Below are 18,393 nucleotides of genomic sequence, written 5' to 3'. Positions count from 1 at the left end.
CCCCGGCCAATGCCGGCAGGGGTTGTGCGCCTGCGCGGCGCCCGCAGTCGGGGCGGGGGGGCGCAGGCGCGCTGAGGTGGGGCAGCCGGTGATGGCGTCCGTGGCGGAGTTGGGGGGTGCGGGCCCATGAGGCGGGCCCAGGCCCCGCGCACCCAGCACAGCCAGGAAGGGGCGGCGGCGCCGCGGCGGCTCACACCCGCGCCATGGCGGGCGTGTTCGACATCGACCTGGACCAGCCCGAGGACGCGGGTTCGGACGAGGAGCTGGAGGAGGGGGTGAGAGGGGGGGGGGAGCGCCCGAGCCGGTGAGGCGAGGCGAGGGAGCGAGCGGGAGGCCGCCGCGGGGAGCGGCGCCAGGGGCAGGCCTGAGGGGAGGGAGCGGGAGGCGGCCCCGCGGGTCCGCGCCGTGAGGGGACGGGGGACGGGACGACATCCCGCCGGCGGCCGGCCCGGCCGGGGAGGCGGCGGAGGCGGCCGGGGGCCGCGGGGAGGCGGGGGAGGCGGGAGCGAGGCGCCGGCCGCCGCCCCGGCCCGCTCAGGTGAGGCGGCCGCGACCGCGCCCTGCCCGGTCAGAGCCCGCCGCGCTGCCCCGACGGTTGCGGCAGGGGGAAAAGGGGCTTCTCGTAACGCCCGGGGAGTTCCCGTCCGCGCCAAGGAAGCGGCGTGGAGCCCTTAGCGAGGAGCGGGTTTTAGGCGGCTGAGCTAGCAGGGCTTCCCCGCCGGGGGGGGGGACACACAGAGGTTGCGCTCCGGCTGGCTGGGCGGTGGGGGCTGCGCCGAACTCGCGGGAGCTTTTTGCCTTGGAAGTTTTGCGTTGGATTTCCTAGCACAAGTGCCGCAGCGGAGTGGGGGGTTTTGGGGGCTGTTTTTATGCATCCCCCCCCCCATCACATTTTCTTCCCTCGTCACATGTTTTAACGTCAGTGCAGAAACGCTAATCTTTCTGGGGCTGTATAAAGTCGTTGCTCTAGCGCCAAAATTGAAAGGAAAGCTTTAAAATGCTGCGTTAGACTTCTGTGTGGATCGGCGTGCATCTCCATCTCATGCTTTCGTAAACGGTTCACCTTGTAATCTGTAGTTTGTCGCTTTGTAACATTCACATAGATTCTGTTAAGGCCTTGGGGGAATTTTATTACAAGATCTCTGTTTATATTTTCCTAGTGCTACTGTTGCTTTTTTAATATTGTTTGGTGTATTAAACATTTGCTATTGCTTAAACTGCTACTGCATTTATTTTTTGCTATTTAAATACTAATGACATTCTTGGAGTCTTTGAGATACTCTTGATATCACAGCTGGAATACCCGCACTGCACATAAACTGTAGAGATGTTGTCTGACAGCTGAAGGCTTGAATGCTTCTCAGCCTGCAGGAAGAAGCAGTGTCTGTCACCTCAATAATCAATAAAGTACTTGGCTTAAAAAAATGTCGCTTACATCACACTGTTAATGTTGCCAAGAACAGGTTCTAAGGGGGGTGGCAAGAAAGTTGAATTTGTTCTCTCTCATGTCCCAGTAATTCAGTCTCAGGGAACAATTAAAAAATTCATTAGTTACTGTGGATTTAAAAAAATTGCTATGACTGAAGTTTTACTGGCACAGCTGTGGACATGAATGCACGCACGTTGGCAACCTGATTTGGTTCTCAGGTGCCTTTTGGCAAACAGCTAAAGGAGAGTAAGAACGGACTTGAAATTAGAACTGAAGAGCAGGGAACGTAAGAGCAGGAAAGAAGGGGAAGCATCAGGAACGTGTAAGGGGAAAAAATGTTTCACTGAAAGTCATCTCTGTAAGTGTTGTGCATGTCTTACAAGGATCAGAAAGACCTTGCAGCCAGTGCAGTTGAGATCATTAAACTGGAAGTGAGCAAGGTATAAAGTCTGGACTGTCTTGTCTAATCTTTGTGGTGCTGGTCCCTGGTACCTCCTGACAGCTGTAAGCCTAGTAGCAGCAAGAACAGATCAGTTGTAGTTTTGAATAGGTGCAGCCATTCTAGAAAATCTCAGGAATTGTTTAAATGGAGAGTTCACTCATAAGCCATATGGTTGTTTGCACTAGTTGTTATGGTGAAAAAAACAGCCTTAGTTTTTGTGTTTGTAATAAATGAAACAATATGTACAGACTGAAGGACTGCTAGCCTTCCAGCCAGCACACCATTGCATTTCTTGGTTTTTGAAATGAGAAGAAATCCTGAAAATAGTGGAGTGGTATCTAAAGTGAATTTTGTTCAAGTTAATACTGAGAATGAAAACCATAGTTCAAAGGGGCAAGAAAAGCATGTGTAAACTTTGCCAGAACCATTGGCTAACTTGAGAAGTTGTTCTAGGAACATGATGGGTGTTTATTCTCCGTATTTGTTGAAATTTTTTTAAATTCGTTTGTTGGCATCTAATGGTAGGGTCAAGGGCAGCTTCAGTGGGTTTTATTGTGAAACAGATGTCAATAAGCTGGATTTCTCTAATAAATGTTATCAAGAGGACAGGAGCTAGCAACATTCTGACCTGGAAACAAACTTGAACTTTTGGACTCCATAACTGCTTGTGGTGCTAATAGATAGAACCAGGAGTTAAATTCCCCTCTAGATCACCCACCAAAATAAACCAGCCTCTGTAAACTTTAATGTTTAAATGGTTTGGAAGCTATTGGAAGTTTCTAATTTTTGTTGGTTAGTGTTTTCATTGGGTGGTGTTTTCACTTACATAATATCTTACAATGCCCTCCTTGCTTTGGTCTGCGTTTTGCAGATCTCAATGGCTTTTTTCCTCCTGGTTCTCTGAATTTCACGCGTCATTCAATATATTGGTATTCAGTGTGTAGATTCCAGGCTGTTTCTCACTAACTTGCAGTTGTTATTTTATGTACGTATTTTTAAAAATAAAAATGTTAAGGTATAGTCTAAAGCTCATTAGAAGCTTGCCCATTAAATTCTATTCATTCCAGCTGTCTGCTTGGTTTGCACTTCTTTTGCCATGTAGACCCACAATTGCAGGGATGTATTATCTTGCATAAGGGATCAAGTTGAAAATTCTTTGAAGAAAATATCTCTTAAAAATTGAACTACATTCTTTAATGGTGACTAGTTCTGATGTTGAAGTCCTTGAACCTTCTTTAGTAATATTTGCGTGCATTAGTCTGAATGATTATTGGTCCGATAAGGTATTTAACATCAGAGTAAAGCTTAATTCTTTTGTTACTATTGGGATTTGACTGTTACCAATACAGAATAATAAAACCTTCTCGGTAGATTATTTGTCTCTGGTGCGTATGAATCCCAGTTCCAACTATTCACATAGTCTTTACTATTGTTCTGATTTGTATAGTACTGTAATAGGATTTTAAAATTTGTATGCAAGAGCAACTGCAAAGAAAAATGCAGTACCTTAACATTTTTCAAATTCACCTGGGGGTGTGCAAAATTGTTACCTCTAATATTTAAGCGATTGAGTAACAAGGCAGTCAGGTAATACAGTGGTTCCCCGCGTCACTGTGTGAGATATGTGGAATTAGTGCGAATCTTTTACAGAATTTTGTACATGTCTTACCTTCTGATAACTTATTACTCCTGACCTTTAGACTTGTTTAATTATATAATATAAATTATAATTATAATTAATTTTTTAATATATATATAAAATTTAAGAAGTTGTAAAACACATCAGGACATTTATTTTTAATGGTGCTTTTTTTTTTTTGTTATAATTAATCTTCCTTCTACCCCTCCCATCCCTAGGGTCAATTAAGTGAGAGCATGGACCATGGAGGAGTTGGCCAATATGACCTGTAAGTTGCTGCTAGAAAATGTTCTGTATCATTCATGACAACTACATATAACTTCTGATTTTGTTACATTGTTAAGTTAAATAGAAAATTTTGTCATTCTTGTTCAGTTTTGAGTTGTTTCTAGTAATTTCACTATTTCTTCACATTAAAATTTGTGAATTGTACCTCGAAATAAAATAATAATAATAAAAAAAAATTCTGGCAAAACTTGCTGTTTGTCTTTTAATCCTTGTTTCTCCTAACATATCTCTTGTACTTGAATAATATTTGTAATATGAATATAATGCACTGTCCGCAGAACATTGTATGTCCTGTGCATTTTATAAAGGCTCCAGCTGCAGATTTGCATAGCAGTCTGAATCATGAGAATTCAGAAGTTCTGATTTGACGTTCAGGAGACAGCTACCTTTAGCATTACTTCATTTATAGATTTCCAGATTGTTTCAGCATACCGTGTTGTCAGAAGAAAGCAGTGATAGTTAAAACAGTTCAGTTACATTTACTTTAGCAGGATCCATCTGTTAGTCTTTTGCAGAACTGTAGCATAATTTAGAAGCATCATTAAATTATGGTTCAGTCTTCTGTGGCATGGTCAGAGTTGTGAGACTCTTTTTTGTTACAGCTTTTTCTGGAAGGTATTTGTGTTACGGAAGTCTTACCGTGACTGTTGGGGCTGCTGAATGTGATCTGAAACTTAAACACACCTTGTAGCCTTGCCTTTACTTGAGGTCCTGTAGGAATATCTAAGTCACTTTGAGGCTTTGGTCTTTTAAAATTAATTCTGGTGTAATACAGAGATTTATTATGCATTAAAATGAAGGAATCTGAAGACAATCTTGATACTATAAATCCCCAAAATTTGCAGATAATCTTTTCTGTGCAAGGTGCAACTTAATGCTTTGCATACACCTAAATAAAATTTCTGATGCTGAGAATTCTCCCAATCTCCAAAGCAGTCATTCGGTTCTGTCAGATATACTGTATGCTTTTCAGAAAGTAATTTGCTTGCTTACTTTAATTTGACCACTTTTGAGTATCAGGTAGTCTTATATTCTTGTTTCGGTTTTATCCAGTGGCATGGAACATTGTGAAAAATTTGAGATTTCAGAGACTAGTGTAAACAGAGGTCCAGAAAAGATCCGACCAGAGTGCTTTGAGTTACTTCGCGTACTTGGCAAAGGTGGCTATGGAAAGGTAAGGAACTCTTTTCTACGGAAGTAAATCCATTACACTGAAGGCGCTTAAAGTGCTTGCTTGCTGCCTTTGGCCAGGTCTAATCTTCCCATCCTGTTTTCTGAAAAGTTCATTCTACCAGAAGGTAACCTCTGGGCTGCCAAGGTTGGTGTCATGGGACCAAAGCCACTGGCAGAGCCTCACCAGCTGGTGGCAGTAGAAAATGTCCCAAACTGGTTCTGGTTCAAATCACTAGCTCTTCTGCTTCAGGCAGTGTTGCAGTTTGTAGGTGATCTCATCTCTCTTTCGCAGAACTTTGTTTTTTAATTTGTGATGGCTAACGCGGTCATAATATGTGATTGCTTTTGTATTGGTGTTGTATAGGTATTTCAAGTACGAAAAGTAACTGGAGCAAACACTGGGAAAATATTTGCCATGAAAGTTCTTAAAAAGGTAACCTGAATGTTCATGTTTCACTACTGTCTGAATCTAAAAAAAACCCTCTCTCTCCCTTTAGCTGTTAAAAATTATCTAATTACATAATATACATAAAATTAAACTTTTATCTGTGATATACACAAGTTGTTATCCAGGTACAGTTGGAATTATAATTAGTCTTTAACTAAATTATTCTGTCTGTGTAGTTCTTAGCAACTAATTTAAATAGCTCAGGAGGTTCCTTCCAACCGAAATTATTGTATGATTCTATGAAATAAATTAAGAATTAAATTTCCACAAGAAACCTGTGATGTTACATACATACTGTGGTGAAATTTTCTTTTTTTTTTTTTTATTATGTTGCCACGTCATGTGTAGTGTTGTGATTTAGTAAACTCAGAACGGAACTAAATATAAAAGTCTGCCTTGTTTAGCGTGTTCTTGTGCTCAGATACCTCTGCTTTCTGTAGGCAATGATTGTAAGGAATGCAAAGGATACAGCCCATACAAAAGCAGAGCGGAATATACTGGAGGAAGTGAAACATCCCTTCATCGTAGACTTAATTTATGCCTTTCAGACTGGTGGAAAACTCTACCTCATCCTTGAGTATCTCAGTGGTCAGTATATGAAATTCTGTTACCTGCTTCTTGGTATCTTGCATTAATTGACAATTTGGATTTCTTATTCTGATTATAAAAAGCCAGCTAACTATTGACACGGTGTCTTAAAAATGTAAAATAGGTTAGCATTAAGAATGCATAGAATAGCATAAATAAACCTTCCAGTTCAATACAAGAAAGATGAATGAAACATAAAATAGTTATTTTTCATGACAGTACAGGAGAGGAAGATTTTTAATACCTTTTCTTCCATCAGGTTTGTAATTCTTGTATGTTACACTTAGATCCTATGCAGTCATGCAGAGTACCTGAGGTTTTAGTCCTTGCAGGTTCTTTGTGAAACAAGAAAGTGTTATCTTTATTTCACAGATAGGGAAACAGACACAGATTAGAAGCAATTTGCTCAAGTTGTAGCAATAGGAAAAAACAGGGACAGAAATGCTGTTATTTTTTTCAGCATGCTGTTCTGATTTCTTTTGGCATCTCTTTAGTTGATAAAATTCCAAGAATAACAGAATAGTAAATTCTCAGTTGTTTTTTGTGAAACAGCTTTCTGTGGAGCAGGACAGAATACCTGTTGCTTATAGTTTTTCTAGAAAATAGACTTTTGACTGACTAAAAATGATAGAATGCACTTCAACAGAGTATAATCTCATTTTTCTCATGACAGGAGGAGAACTATTTATGCAGTTAGAGAGAGAAGGGATATTTATGGAAGACACAGCTTGGTAAGTGAAACTATTGTAGTAAATTAATAGGTTTGGTTTTTTTTTTTTCTGAGTGCTTAAGTGGTACTTTATGACTTGAAAAACTATAACTACTCATAATTTCGTAGTCTAGTGAAAAGAGCCTTTAACTGGGTTTTGGGAAGACATATGTGTTCTGTACTTACCAGTTTGTGCCAGTCTTACTACAGAAGGTCCATTGCTGGTTGCTGAGTGAGGCCAACTTCCACAGGGTTGTGGTAAAGGACATGTTTTTGGAGAAGAGACTGTGAAAGTGTTTGGACTTTGGTGTTTGGAGAAAAGACTGTGAAAGACTTGCTGTAGATGCAATTTTTTTTTTTTTGTTCTTGACCCCCACACAATTTTACCAGCCAGTTACGGAATTTCCAAGTCACTGTAATGGCTGTATTCTAACAATCAGATGTGTAAAGTGCTAAAGGTAATTATTCTAATGAAGGAGAAAAAGCCTTTTGAATAGTGATATTTTACTTATAAACAAGTTGAAATTTATCCTGTATTGATTAGGCTTCACACAACTGAATACAGTTGTATCTTTCCACAGTGCATGCTGATAAATGCCTCAGAAAAGCTTTGATGTACCTATGGGGCTGTAATACTGTCCCACAGATGGCACTCTGGGTGCTGCCGATTACCTCCTTAGCTTCATTTTTTATTTTTCTTCAACTTTGCCATCTAGATGTGGTTATACAGATTGAAGCGTATTTTAACCACTAACTGGTAAATTAAGATCCCTCCAAATATATTCATGATAAGAGAGCTACTGAACAGGTACACCTAATGCTAATGGCGCAATTTTGTAGTTCATCTCGGAGTCTGTATGCCTTTTGGCAAACCATCCTCAAAGGCGTCATTGTTTCTCTCATTTATTCTCTCATGCACTTTTAATGATACTTTCAAGGAACCATTGGTATGTACGTAATAGTCTTAGTGCTTAAGATGCTTGATTGAATATGTCTAATTTTGTGGCATATGTTTCCTTTCAGCTTTTACCTGGCAGAAATCTCAATGGCACTGGGGCACTTGCATCAAAAAGGAATCATCTACCGTGATCTGAAGCCAGAAAATATCATGCTTAATCATCAAGGTAGAACTATAGTAACAGTTACCTTGCCAGTCATTTGAAAACAATTCTTCAAAGGTCACAATGCTTCACTCTTATGTCAATTTCCTTAGAACAATGGCACGTTCATTATCCCTCTTGGTGTAACTGAAGAATTGCCAAAGCTAATTGCTTACCCTTAAACACAGCTTCAAATGTAATAGGCCACATCAAGCTCCCAAGTTCCATGTGTATAGACACAGGCATTTTTTGAATGGTTGACTTGCTATTTCTGCAGCTCGTGGAATTTTTCTTCTACTGGGTCATTGTAAAGTACATACAGATCTGTGTCTTCAGTGTAGCATCAGTGACGTTTTAGTAATGGGAATGACTGAAGATGTTAGGAAAGGCAATTTAGGTAGGATGCCAAATCATCTGTAGCTGAAATGATTGATCTAGCTATTGACATTTTACCTGACAGTAGTAGCAATTCCTGAATGCACTGTTACATTGGCTGTATGACACTGATCAGTCTGACAATCTGTGCCATCCAGTATTTTCATGTTATCTTAAACAACTTATTTACTTAGTCTAAGTCTTTGTACTGAATTATTCAGGGCACTTTACAATTTGTTGGAGGTTGTTCTCTGAACTTTTTGAAGCAAGCAGTAAAAATCGATAGCCTATGCTCTTATCTGAATGATGCTCTACAGTCTTTATGTATAAATACATTTGTCTATATGTGAATAAGTTTTGGTAGTTTTGTTTCTCTTCAAATGGCAACGCTTTCTTATGCAGGTATAATGCAGAGGCTTTATTTCTAAGTGTGATTACCTCATTCTGTATTGCTTTGTCAGACCTTTGAAGATACCAGGAAGTAGTTCAAAGTTATTACATATCCATGTTAAAAATTTCTATTTTTCTTAATGTTACTTATACAAATATCAGAATTCTGTTAAGTCTTCAATTTTATATATTTAATTTCAGGTCACGTAAAATTGACTGACTTCGGATTATGTAAAGAATCTATTCATGATGGAACAGTCACACACACATTTTGTGGAACAATTGAATACATGTGAGCTGCATGATGAAATAGAAAAGTATTGCTTTGGTCTGGGGGTAATGGCTAAAAGTTGCCTTTTTTAACTGATGGTTCATATGTTCAGTCACTTGCGGAAATTTTACTTGATAAATGTGGTTTTGCTTGAAAACTACTAGTCAGAATTAGTATTAAGCTTGTTAAAATATGTTCATATTTTCAATTTTTCTGATTATAGGGCCCCTGAAATCTTGATGAGGAGTGGGCATAATCGTGCTGTGGACTGGTGGAGTTTGGGGGCATTAATGTATGACATGCTGACTGGAGCAGTAGGTGCACAGTTATAATTGCATGTATTTCTCTTTGTAGCTTTTGTAGTTACATGTATTCTAATTCAGATGATGTATAATATTTGTAGATATACAAACTGCAAGTAAGAAATATGACTAAAATACGGCTACACTTATGCTGGCTACAGTCATGAGCTGCTCTGATCCAAACAGTTATTTGGAAGTCCCATTTGCAGTAATTTTGTCTGCTTTATAAACTACTGAAGTGAGTTCTGTGTACACAAATAAGAGACCTGAACAAGTACTATTTTTCCTCCCATTACAATGGTGCTTTCTAGCCTCCTTTCACTGGGGAGAACAGAAAGAAAACAATTGACAAGATTCTCAAGTGTAAACTCAACTTGCCTCCCTACCTCACACAAGAAGCCAGAGATCTGCTTAAAAAGGTAGAATTTCATTGAATGTCAGTACTACACGTGTATGTAGAAAATAGAAGTAAAATGATATGAGTATGGCTATTCAGTCCATGCTTGTTTTACTCCTTATAAGTCAGTATTGTTTTTGCATGGTACAGAAAGTGATTTTCCTTGAAAATACAATTGTTTTCTAACGAATGCAGATTTTCTCATTGTTCTGTGTTCATTCTGCATGGTATTCATTCGAACGATGATTCATGTCAAAACTAGTCTAGTCATAACGACATAACTGATTTTTCTTTTTTGGATTTTATTTCTCCTTAAGCTGCTAAAAAGAAATGCTGCCTCACGTCTAGGAGCTGGTCCTGGAGATGCTGGAGAAGTTCAGGTAACTTTTGCTTAACTCAAGAATTCTTAAATTACCTCACTGAAAATAAAACAGCTTTGAGGGTATATCGGGGAAGGAGAGTATGTCTGTCTTGAAGTGTAATGAGCCAAAAGGCAGTCACTCATGACAGCTGATCAAAATGTGAATGGTTTAAAGCTTAATGAAAGCAGCTGTCTACCTGTTTGATAATTCTGAGATTTGGAAAATAACTTTTATTCTTTAGCTCTGTCTTCCAGTAGATCTTTTCTACTACTTGCTCAATGCTAATTGTACAGTCAACCATATAAGAGCGTATCATCGCTGATATCAGGTCTGACGAAAACCTGCCAGTCTTTGCATTTAGTGCAGCTTTTCCAAAGGAAAAGGGTTGTTAGTTTGCATTCAGTGTTGCATAGTTAAAAGTTAAGGCAGAGGCCTAGTTCCTTTTGCTTCCAGCTTGACTTTTTTTATGGTGAGATTAACAATGTACTAGAGAGTCCTCCTTATTTCACAGTTCTGACAATTTGTCATTAATACAGTGTTTTGTCATTATTTTTAGATACCTAACTTTTAAAGTTGAAAAATGTAGAGGTATTTTGCATGTAAACCGGCTTTTTCTAATCTTTCAAGGAAAACATGATAGGGACCTATGTTGTCTGACTTGGAGGTATGGTATCATTTTTCAGCAATTCCAGCTACTCTGATGTAGTGCTGCAGGATATATTACAGTAGACCCATATGTGATTTTGAAAAGAAGGACACCACAGAGGGGGTCTGAAAAGAACAAGCTTAATTCTTAAATTTCTGTGATTTATACCCAGGAGGCAGATTATGACTGTGCTATTGCTAACTCTTGTAGGCTCACCCGTTCTTCAGACACATTAACTGGGATGAGCTGTTGGCACGAAAGGTGGAACCTCCTTTTAAACCCTTATTGGTATGTACTCAGAATGCTGTGAGATATTCCTTGTATGCCTTTAGGAAAGGGCTTACACAATGCGGAACCTAAAACTTAGAAACACCCACTCTTACAAACTGGAGTGCTGTTGATTTCTGCTACTTTATATAGTTAAATGCATCAATTTAGGTTACTGGTTCTCAGATTTCACTCTTGTCAAATTAAAGATGGGAGATCCACCACCTGATCTACCAGATCTACTACCTGATGAAGTTGGGAGTTTTTTTTCCTGAGAACTGGTGCTGAATCAACAATTCAAAAAAACCTCTTTAATTCTCCACACAGTATGAAATACTGGCTGTCATGAGCATGCTGTTCTGTCTGACTCTGTGGTCATGGTACTCATACGTCACTGGAATAGGATCTTGCTTTTTTATGTGAGAAGGTGGCAGAAACCAGCCATGAGCTAATTTATCCTTCGTTTACTTTTCTGGAGGAAGAAGGTTCTGCTTCAGTTTTAATTCCTCCTGCTTCTAATCTGTAGGTTAAACAGACTTGCAAGTGCACTTACCTCTGAATTTCTGCTTCTAAACATTATACAGTAAGTCAGTATTTAGCTGAAACTAAGATAAGTAGTTGCTAAGCAAAAGTAAATGAAGTCAGCTAATTAAGCATTTTGTATGTTTGCTCATTAATATTTACAATGCATTTTGTGCATTCTAGGCAGTAATTAAAGTTCACCTCAAACCAGTGATGTGATGAATAAGCCTCTATTATCTTATCTCAGATTTTGATGGTGTGGGGTGTCTGTCTTTTTTCCCTCTGGGTACAGTTAGCTACAGCAGCAATGGTATTGCCACCCCAGTAGTTCCCGACTACTAAAAATCTCACTTTAAACTGATTTAGCCATCACTAATGTTGAAAATACTACAGCATGGGGATTCCAGACCTTTTTTCCTTACCGTTTTGAAGGAAATTCAAAATGACACAAGACTGATATTTCCAAATGAATTATCGGAAGGTAGTTTAGCATTTTTCTGTTATTAGCAAATTTTATGGAAGTTACTTCTACAAACTAGATGGTTTTTGAAAATGTGCTTTCATGGTTGCATGAAGGCCTGCACAAATGAATATATACTGCCTTTTCAGTTACACTTACGAATGAGAGAAGGGATCTTGGAATTGTATCTGTTGTTCTTTGACTGAATTTAACAATGTTCTTCATAGTCACTTATTCCAGAGTTGTCATCTATCCCTCACAATATAACCACTTCTGTATCTGCAAAAACAGGATGAAATTATCAGGAGAGGCTTCCAAAAACTAATAGTTGCAACTGTTCTATACTGGTTGTGACAAGGGCTAAACTTGCAAGAAACTGGCATTGTATTTCTAAAAGTTTTTGTTTGTAATTTGAGATTTTTTTTTTAAAGGCATCTTTTTAATTTGTGTTCCTTTTTGATCCATAATTTTTGCCCCTCCCCCTTGCCTTTATTTCTCAGTGTCAGTGCCCATAGTGACCTCCCACTGGCAGCGACAGGATTCCGACACCACTCCAGGGTTTTACTACAGCAGAGCTCTGCCAAAAACCTATGGAATGAACTCCATCCAGAGGCTACACTGATCACCGCTAAGCCATTTGGTTGATATCTGTAATATAAACCCTTAATCATTTTGTTTTTGCAAAGCAATCTGAAGAGGATGTGAGCCAGTTTGATTCAAAGTTTACACGTCAGACACCTGTTGATAGCCCAGATGACTCTACTCTCAGTGAAAGTGCCAACCAGGTCTTTCTGGTAAGTGAGCCAGGGACAAGTATGTAATGACTGTGGAGATGTATGTTGTGTTACTTGGAAACAGTAGGGTATTTCAGGTAAATTAATTCTATTGAATTTAACACCTGATACTTGAAGCAAGCTGTCATCATTTTAAACACAAGTTGTGCAACAGGTTTGATATGTTTAAGGGCTTTGAAAATACTTAGTTTGATTACTGCTGACATTTTCTTTATATAGATAAAACAGCCAACAAGCGTTGCTTACTTTCTGGAACGTCAGCATTCTAATTCATAGTTGCATTATGAACCCTGGACATGTGATTACTTTCATAGTCATGCAGGAAGAACAATGTCTGTTCTATCGATCAAAATTAATTAAATTGAGCATGCCTGTGGGAATCTGTGATCTGAGTAGAAATATCTGGGGTGTGCAGGCACCTGGGTGAGGAACTCCCTAAAGTCCTGCTGTTTGCTTCAGGAAGCGAGTAGAAGTTCATATGTCTACGTTTACTCTCCTTTTTATAATCTTCATTTACTATTTCATGCCGATCATAACTGCAGAAGTGATCATAAATGTAAATCTTGCCTGTAAGTTATAGTGCGTTCATTCCTGTTTTGCAGGGTTTTACGTATGTGGCTCCATCTGTACTTGAAAGCGTAAAAGAGAAATTTTCTTTTGAACCAAAAATTCGATCACCTCGCAGATTCATAGGTAGCCCTAGGACACCAGTCAGGTATCTTTTTTTTTTTTTCTTTTTTTCTTTTTTTTGTAATACACTTTTTAGCAAGTAGTTGAAATAGATCTGCACTAGGAATAAAAAATGCAGCCTTTCTTCTCGGTAAGCCCATCACTTCCGTTAGAAGTGCAGCATCGATCCTATTTTACAAACCACATTATTAGAGACAAAGCTGTGGTGTTTGGCAGCACAAGAAGTACTAATTTGCTTGCTATTCAACGCTGGTACAGCCTCACAGTCTGGTGACTTTGGTACACCATTCCTCTAGAACTGTTTCAGAACATCCTAAGTACTTATGTGCCGCTAAAGAATCATGTTAGTACAGAAAATTCCTTCTGCAATCATCTAAAAATATATCCTCACTACTCAAATGAGAGAATTTTACTTTACAAGAGACCGTGGTAGAAGCTAGACATGGAAACTTTCTCAAACTTCTCGAAGTGGAAGGAAGGAATTATTAATGCTTCTCAATAGGCATTTGAGTTCAGCTTCCTGCAGAGTAAAGGACATACCTTGGTGCTGTGTATATCTTCATCTCTGATTTTTATATTTCTTGTTTTAAAGCCCTGTAAAGTTTTCCCCTGGGGAATTCTGGGGAAGAGGTGCTTCTGCCAGCGCATCAAATACTCAGACACCTGTGGAATATCCAATGGAGACAAGTGGAATAGAACAAATGGATGTGACAGTCTGTGGAGAGGCCTCAGCACCACTTCCAATCCGGCAACCAAACTCTGGGCCATATAAAAAACAAGCTTTTCCCATGATTTCCAAACGACCAGAGCACTTGCGCATGAATCTATGACAACACCATTTTTTTAAGCCTTCGAAGGTGGAAAACAAAGAACAGACATAAGCCCCCTTGAAGTTGAAATATGAGGGCTTGTATGGTTTACTTTTAAAAAGTGACAGTATCAAAGAGTCAGTCATTGCACAGAGCGACTTGGAAAGCAAAGAAATATGGATTTTTTTCTGTCAATCAATGGTGCATAAAAAACTTTAGAAAATGGTATTGCAGAACTCTAGGCACATCATCTAACTGATTCGCAGTGACATCTTCTCACCTTATCAAGGATTTTTCAGCCTGATAGCTTGAAACTGACAGTATTAAGGGTCAGGATGTTGCTTCAGAATCACTGGTCTAGTCGTGAATGTGTCAAGGAGGGTTAGCCCTTTCACTAGGCAAAGTATGAAATGCCTCTATGCTTGCGTCTGAGGAATAATTAGCATGCAAGCTTGATTAAGCTGTTTCCTACAATGGGGTGGAATGAAAGATGAAAGATAAAATTAATTGGTATTTCACATTCAAAACATAATGAGTTTTTTATATATATAAAAATATATATTTTTCAAATAGATTTTTTGATTCAGCTCATTATGGAAAGTATCCCAAAATTAAAAATGCAAAATAATTGGTTGCTGTGAAGAAAGTAAAGGCTCTAGTTCTGATTCTTCTCCTCATGAACAACAAATCAATAAGCGAATCACTCAATTACCAGCTTGGCAATGTGGGGTGGGAGAGAACTGTTTCACTTGCTTACCCAGCTGAAATACCTGTTCCTGCAAAGACAAATGGATCTAATCAAACAGCAATGCTGCTATGTTCTAGGCTTAACTGGAAGCCATGGGCTCACATACATGTCCTGCTTATTTCATCCTTGTCCTCAGCAGACATTTCACTGGGAAACATCACTTTTGTATATGCTAGTCCTTAGATGGAGACAGCTGAATACGTTCAGATTCTTACCCATACAAAAGATCAGGAAAAAGTGCATTGGAATACAAGGTCAGTAAAAACATAGAGGAAGTACCACAGGAAATATATACAAATTCTACATAGTATAAGGAAATAAACGTTTTTGTAACCACTGGGTAAGAATTTGAGGACTTTTTTTTTTAAATAAAATTTTGCTTATGGGAGTTCCCTGCCATTATACATTTCTAAATTTATCAACATTTTTTTCTATGCTGGGGCAATAAATTTGCTGATTGTATGAGAAAAGTGTTAAATGGCCTTTCAGTGAATGTCTTCCACAGTGGGTCAGAACTTTAGCAACTTAATTTAGGAAACATGTTCTAAGGACACTATTTATGTTTTTGAAATTGTTACAATCTGTACAAATGACCTACAGGTACAAAGAATAAAATAAAGGTAACTTTACCTTACTTAAATACTTCCTGCCTTAAAGAAAGCATTTCCATGAACATAGCTGGTGAAAGGGTTAATATCTGCAGAGCTTTACACTAGTTAGAGTGTGTATGGTGTGTGCGTGTGTGTGTATATGATCATGCAACTGCATACAAGTCCTGTCACTTTTTGCCTGCCACACGTTGCATTATCTTTAGTCAAACTGTGCAAAGTCTACTTCTAGTGTTTCACAACAGTAGGGATTTTTTTATAGATTCTGCTTACTCTGTGTATACTGAATCTTTTTGAGCCATAGGATCCAAGCCATAAACTCTCTAAGCATGTTGAATCCAATCAGAGTGCTGTTTTCTAAAATTTGCAAGTCAGGAGGATTCATCGGTATCTTGTTGATATTAACAAAGAACCAACAAAAAAAGATGGTTATGATTGAGCAAAAATTAGTATTTTTTTTCCTTCCTGATAAGCCTTTTGTTGGAAAATTTCTTTTTTTAGTTATAAGGAAAATCAAGTTACCTTATAGTGACATACATCATACTGGAAGATTGCCATTTTTCATTTGGCCACTGGTGACATGTTGTGAAACTGAAATCAAAGTGCTCATGTGTGTTTGTATTATGCATATTTGCAAATACGCAACACTTGAAGCAGTGCCTCTCTGTGCCACTTGTTAACATAAGTTTCCTAACATGTTTACTGAGTATAAAGTAAATTAGCTTAAAAAAAAAAATTTTTTTTTGAGGCAGATCTCTCTTGGTCCTAGTTACAGCTAACAGTTGCTTTTTGGTTGGCTGGATATAATTGTCCAGTAGAATTGGTTTAATATGGCTGGCAAGAATGGCAAGAGTTGTTTGTCTGAGTTCACTGATTAATTACAGATACAATTCATTGGTTTTAAAAGTAAATTTCATGTACTGTCAATGTTTCATCCCATAGATTATAAGTTTAATTCCCTACCATAACTGTGAAACTTTTGGAGTGTGACTCAGACAGCAAGCACACACTATGCAATATGGTTTATCCTGTATTTATTTGTAAAAATATCAGACATAGATCCTCTATATATATATAATAGTGTCAAAATTACTAGTTGTGAACTAAGGGGAGTGGAGTTCTAGCTCCTGTCTGGCTATTTCAGATAAGTGCAGAATGCATTGAATATTGGAGAGCTTAACAAGTGCTTTCTTTTGTTCATTTAAAAATGTCTTAAATTTTTCATTAGAGTATAGAATCTTATTTTTTTTATTTTGTACAAGCTGCGCTTTTTTAATTATAATCACTGAAAAATTCACTATAATTTGATTTTATAGGATTTTTGTAGCATTACAAAAATATAGTAAAACTGAGGTTAATACCTGTTGTGGCTAACCATATAAAAGTATTAAATCTTAAACTTGAACAGAAGTCATATTTTTTTTTTTACCAGATGTTAAATAGGGAAATATTTTGTTCTGCAGGTCATTATCACAAAAGGTTTATAGGTCAGCTGTGTTACCAGCAGTTTTTCTTTTCCCATTTGATGCAGAAACTATTCTGGTATAAAATATTCAGAATTTCATAATTTTTCTCTGTGGGAGTGATGCATACATTTGATGCCATTCGTGTACTAAATTGTAATTTTGGGAATGCTGGAATAATTCCTACCAAGACTGTCTTAATTGTGCCATCTGACATTTGAATGTCATCCTGGTATTAGCTCATAATAAAAGATAAAAATAAATGAGTCAATTGTTCTTTTGAATATCCCTTTTTTTTTGTCTTGCTATCTAAAAGCTGAACTGCTGGAGAACATTTAATATTTAAGTCCACTCTAGTCACAGAATGGATGTTTACTTCGGGTCTATTCTCTTTTTAATATTAACTCCCAACCTGCTCTCATTGTTAATCAGAAAGTGCATCAAACATTGAGAAAGACTACTATTGTTAGGACAGGTGCTTGAGTTTTGGTTGTTTTTTTAAAAATTCTGTCTCTACAGCAGGATAGTTGCTGTTTCATTTTCCCAGTTTAGAGGGAAATCCTTTACCCTCGGGGATAAAGGAGAAGTTATTAAGAACAAGGGAAATTACTTAAATATTCTTACTGCAGATCCTTGATGATATACTATATGCAGTTCCTATCTATGAACTTCTACAGATTGTTCTCTTCTAGATTAACTTGGCTTTGCTGCTGTCTTCAAGAAACAAACTTGAGCTGCCTTAGTAGAAATAAAGGTAATCCCTATTCTGTTTTTCATCTTTCACAGTTTACTGGAACTAAATATACTTAACTGCTGAATCAGATGGATGTGAATACCAATTAAATGCAAATTTAGACATATGCTAATCCAAGTGACTTTTTTTTTTTTTGAAGTAGGTAGGCCCCAAGTGTAACTGTGGATCTAAATCATCTTTCATGACAGCTTTGACGGGAAAGGGAGGGAGGAGGAATTACACTTAGAACTTAGAGGACCTGACAGATGCTAGTTCTGATTGGTTTGTCTTACCAAGGCTGGTACCTTTACCTAGGTTCTTGGGCTTTTAAAAAGTAGCTATTGATTGCCATTTGTCATCCTCTTCTCTGTTCTGTCTCCTGCAGAGTCAGACATGTGCTGGGTGTCTGTGTGTCTGTGTGTGTGGAAAGCAGGGCAGCTACCCTGGCCTGAGTGGGCTTGATAAGGAAGAGTTGCATCTTAATAGCATGATGCTGACAAGCGGATCAGAGAGGATGTCATTCATGGATGTAAGTTACTCACTTTTTTTCCTCTCTGTAACTAAGATGAGAATGACTTGTTTCATTTATGAAGTGTAAAGCTAAACTGGTTGATCAAATCTCTTTTTAGTTCTTTGGTTTTTAATAAAATGTGTTTGATAATATTACTGGTTTTGGATAATTTTCACTGGATCTTAAGGAAAAAAAAATCATCAACGGAGAGAGAGAATGAAAGACATTG

General features: G+C 38.2%; 1 protein-coding gene across 3 annotated transcripts; it reads left to right on the top strand.

The window, feature by feature from the left end:
- Nucleotides 1-47: 47 nt before the first annotated feature.
- On the top strand, nucleotides 48-17,186 carry RPS6KB1 (ribosomal protein S6 kinase B1). Of its 3 annotated transcripts, XM_069790992.1 has the most exons (15): nucleotides 49-275; nucleotides 3,729-3,778; nucleotides 4,852-4,972; nucleotides 5,336-5,404; nucleotides 5,860-6,007; nucleotides 6,681-6,738; nucleotides 7,740-7,840; nucleotides 8,783-8,873; nucleotides 9,076-9,166; nucleotides 9,466-9,573; nucleotides 9,869-9,931; nucleotides 10,770-10,847; nucleotides 12,495-12,602; nucleotides 13,205-13,317; nucleotides 13,885-17,186. In XM_069790992.1, exons 1-15 carry the CDS (start codon nucleotides 204-206, stop codon nucleotides 14,120-14,122), a joined length of 1,509 nt encoding a protein of 502 aa, XP_069647093.1. In that variant the 5' UTR covers nucleotides 49-203; the 3' UTR covers nucleotides 14,123-17,186. The 3 variants fall into 3 exon arrangements, with proteins under 3 accessions (XP_069647094.1, XP_069647095.1, XP_069647093.1); XM_069790993.1 differs by lacking the exon at nucleotides 13,205-13,317 and having other exon boundaries at nucleotides 48-275; XM_069790994.1 differs by lacking the exons at nucleotides 12,495-12,602; nucleotides 13,205-13,317; nucleotides 13,885-17,186 and adding an exon at nucleotides 12,309-12,461 and having other exon boundaries at nucleotides 48-275.
- Nucleotides 17,187-18,393: the final 1,207 nt, after the last annotated feature.

This window comes from Haliaeetus albicilla, chromosome 9, assembly GCF_947461875.1.
Source record: "Haliaeetus albicilla chromosome 9, bHalAlb1.1, whole genome shotgun sequence".
In the NCBI taxonomy this organism is placed as follows: Eukaryota; Metazoa; Chordata; class Aves; order Accipitriformes; family Accipitridae; genus Haliaeetus; species Haliaeetus albicilla.
The sequence above is the reverse complement of the archived record's forward strand: the minus strand, read 5'-3'. Positions and strand labels throughout refer to the sequence as shown.

What these genes read in the sequence shown, in the direction of transcription:
- RPS6KB1 (XM_069790992.1), top strand. Translation starts at nt 204, where the DNA reads ATGGCGGGCGTGTTCGACATCGACCTGGACCAGCCCGAGGACGCGGGT. An exon ending in GGAGTTGGCCAATATGACCT is followed by an intron (nt 3,779 to 4,851) that starts GTAAGTTGCTGC and finishes GGTTTTATCCAG; the next exon opens with TGGCATGGAACATTGTGAAA. An exon ending in TATCATGCTTAATCATCAAG is followed by an intron (nt 7,841 to 8,782) that starts GTAGAACTATAG and finishes ATTTAATTTCAG; the next exon opens with GTCACGTAAAATTGACTGAC.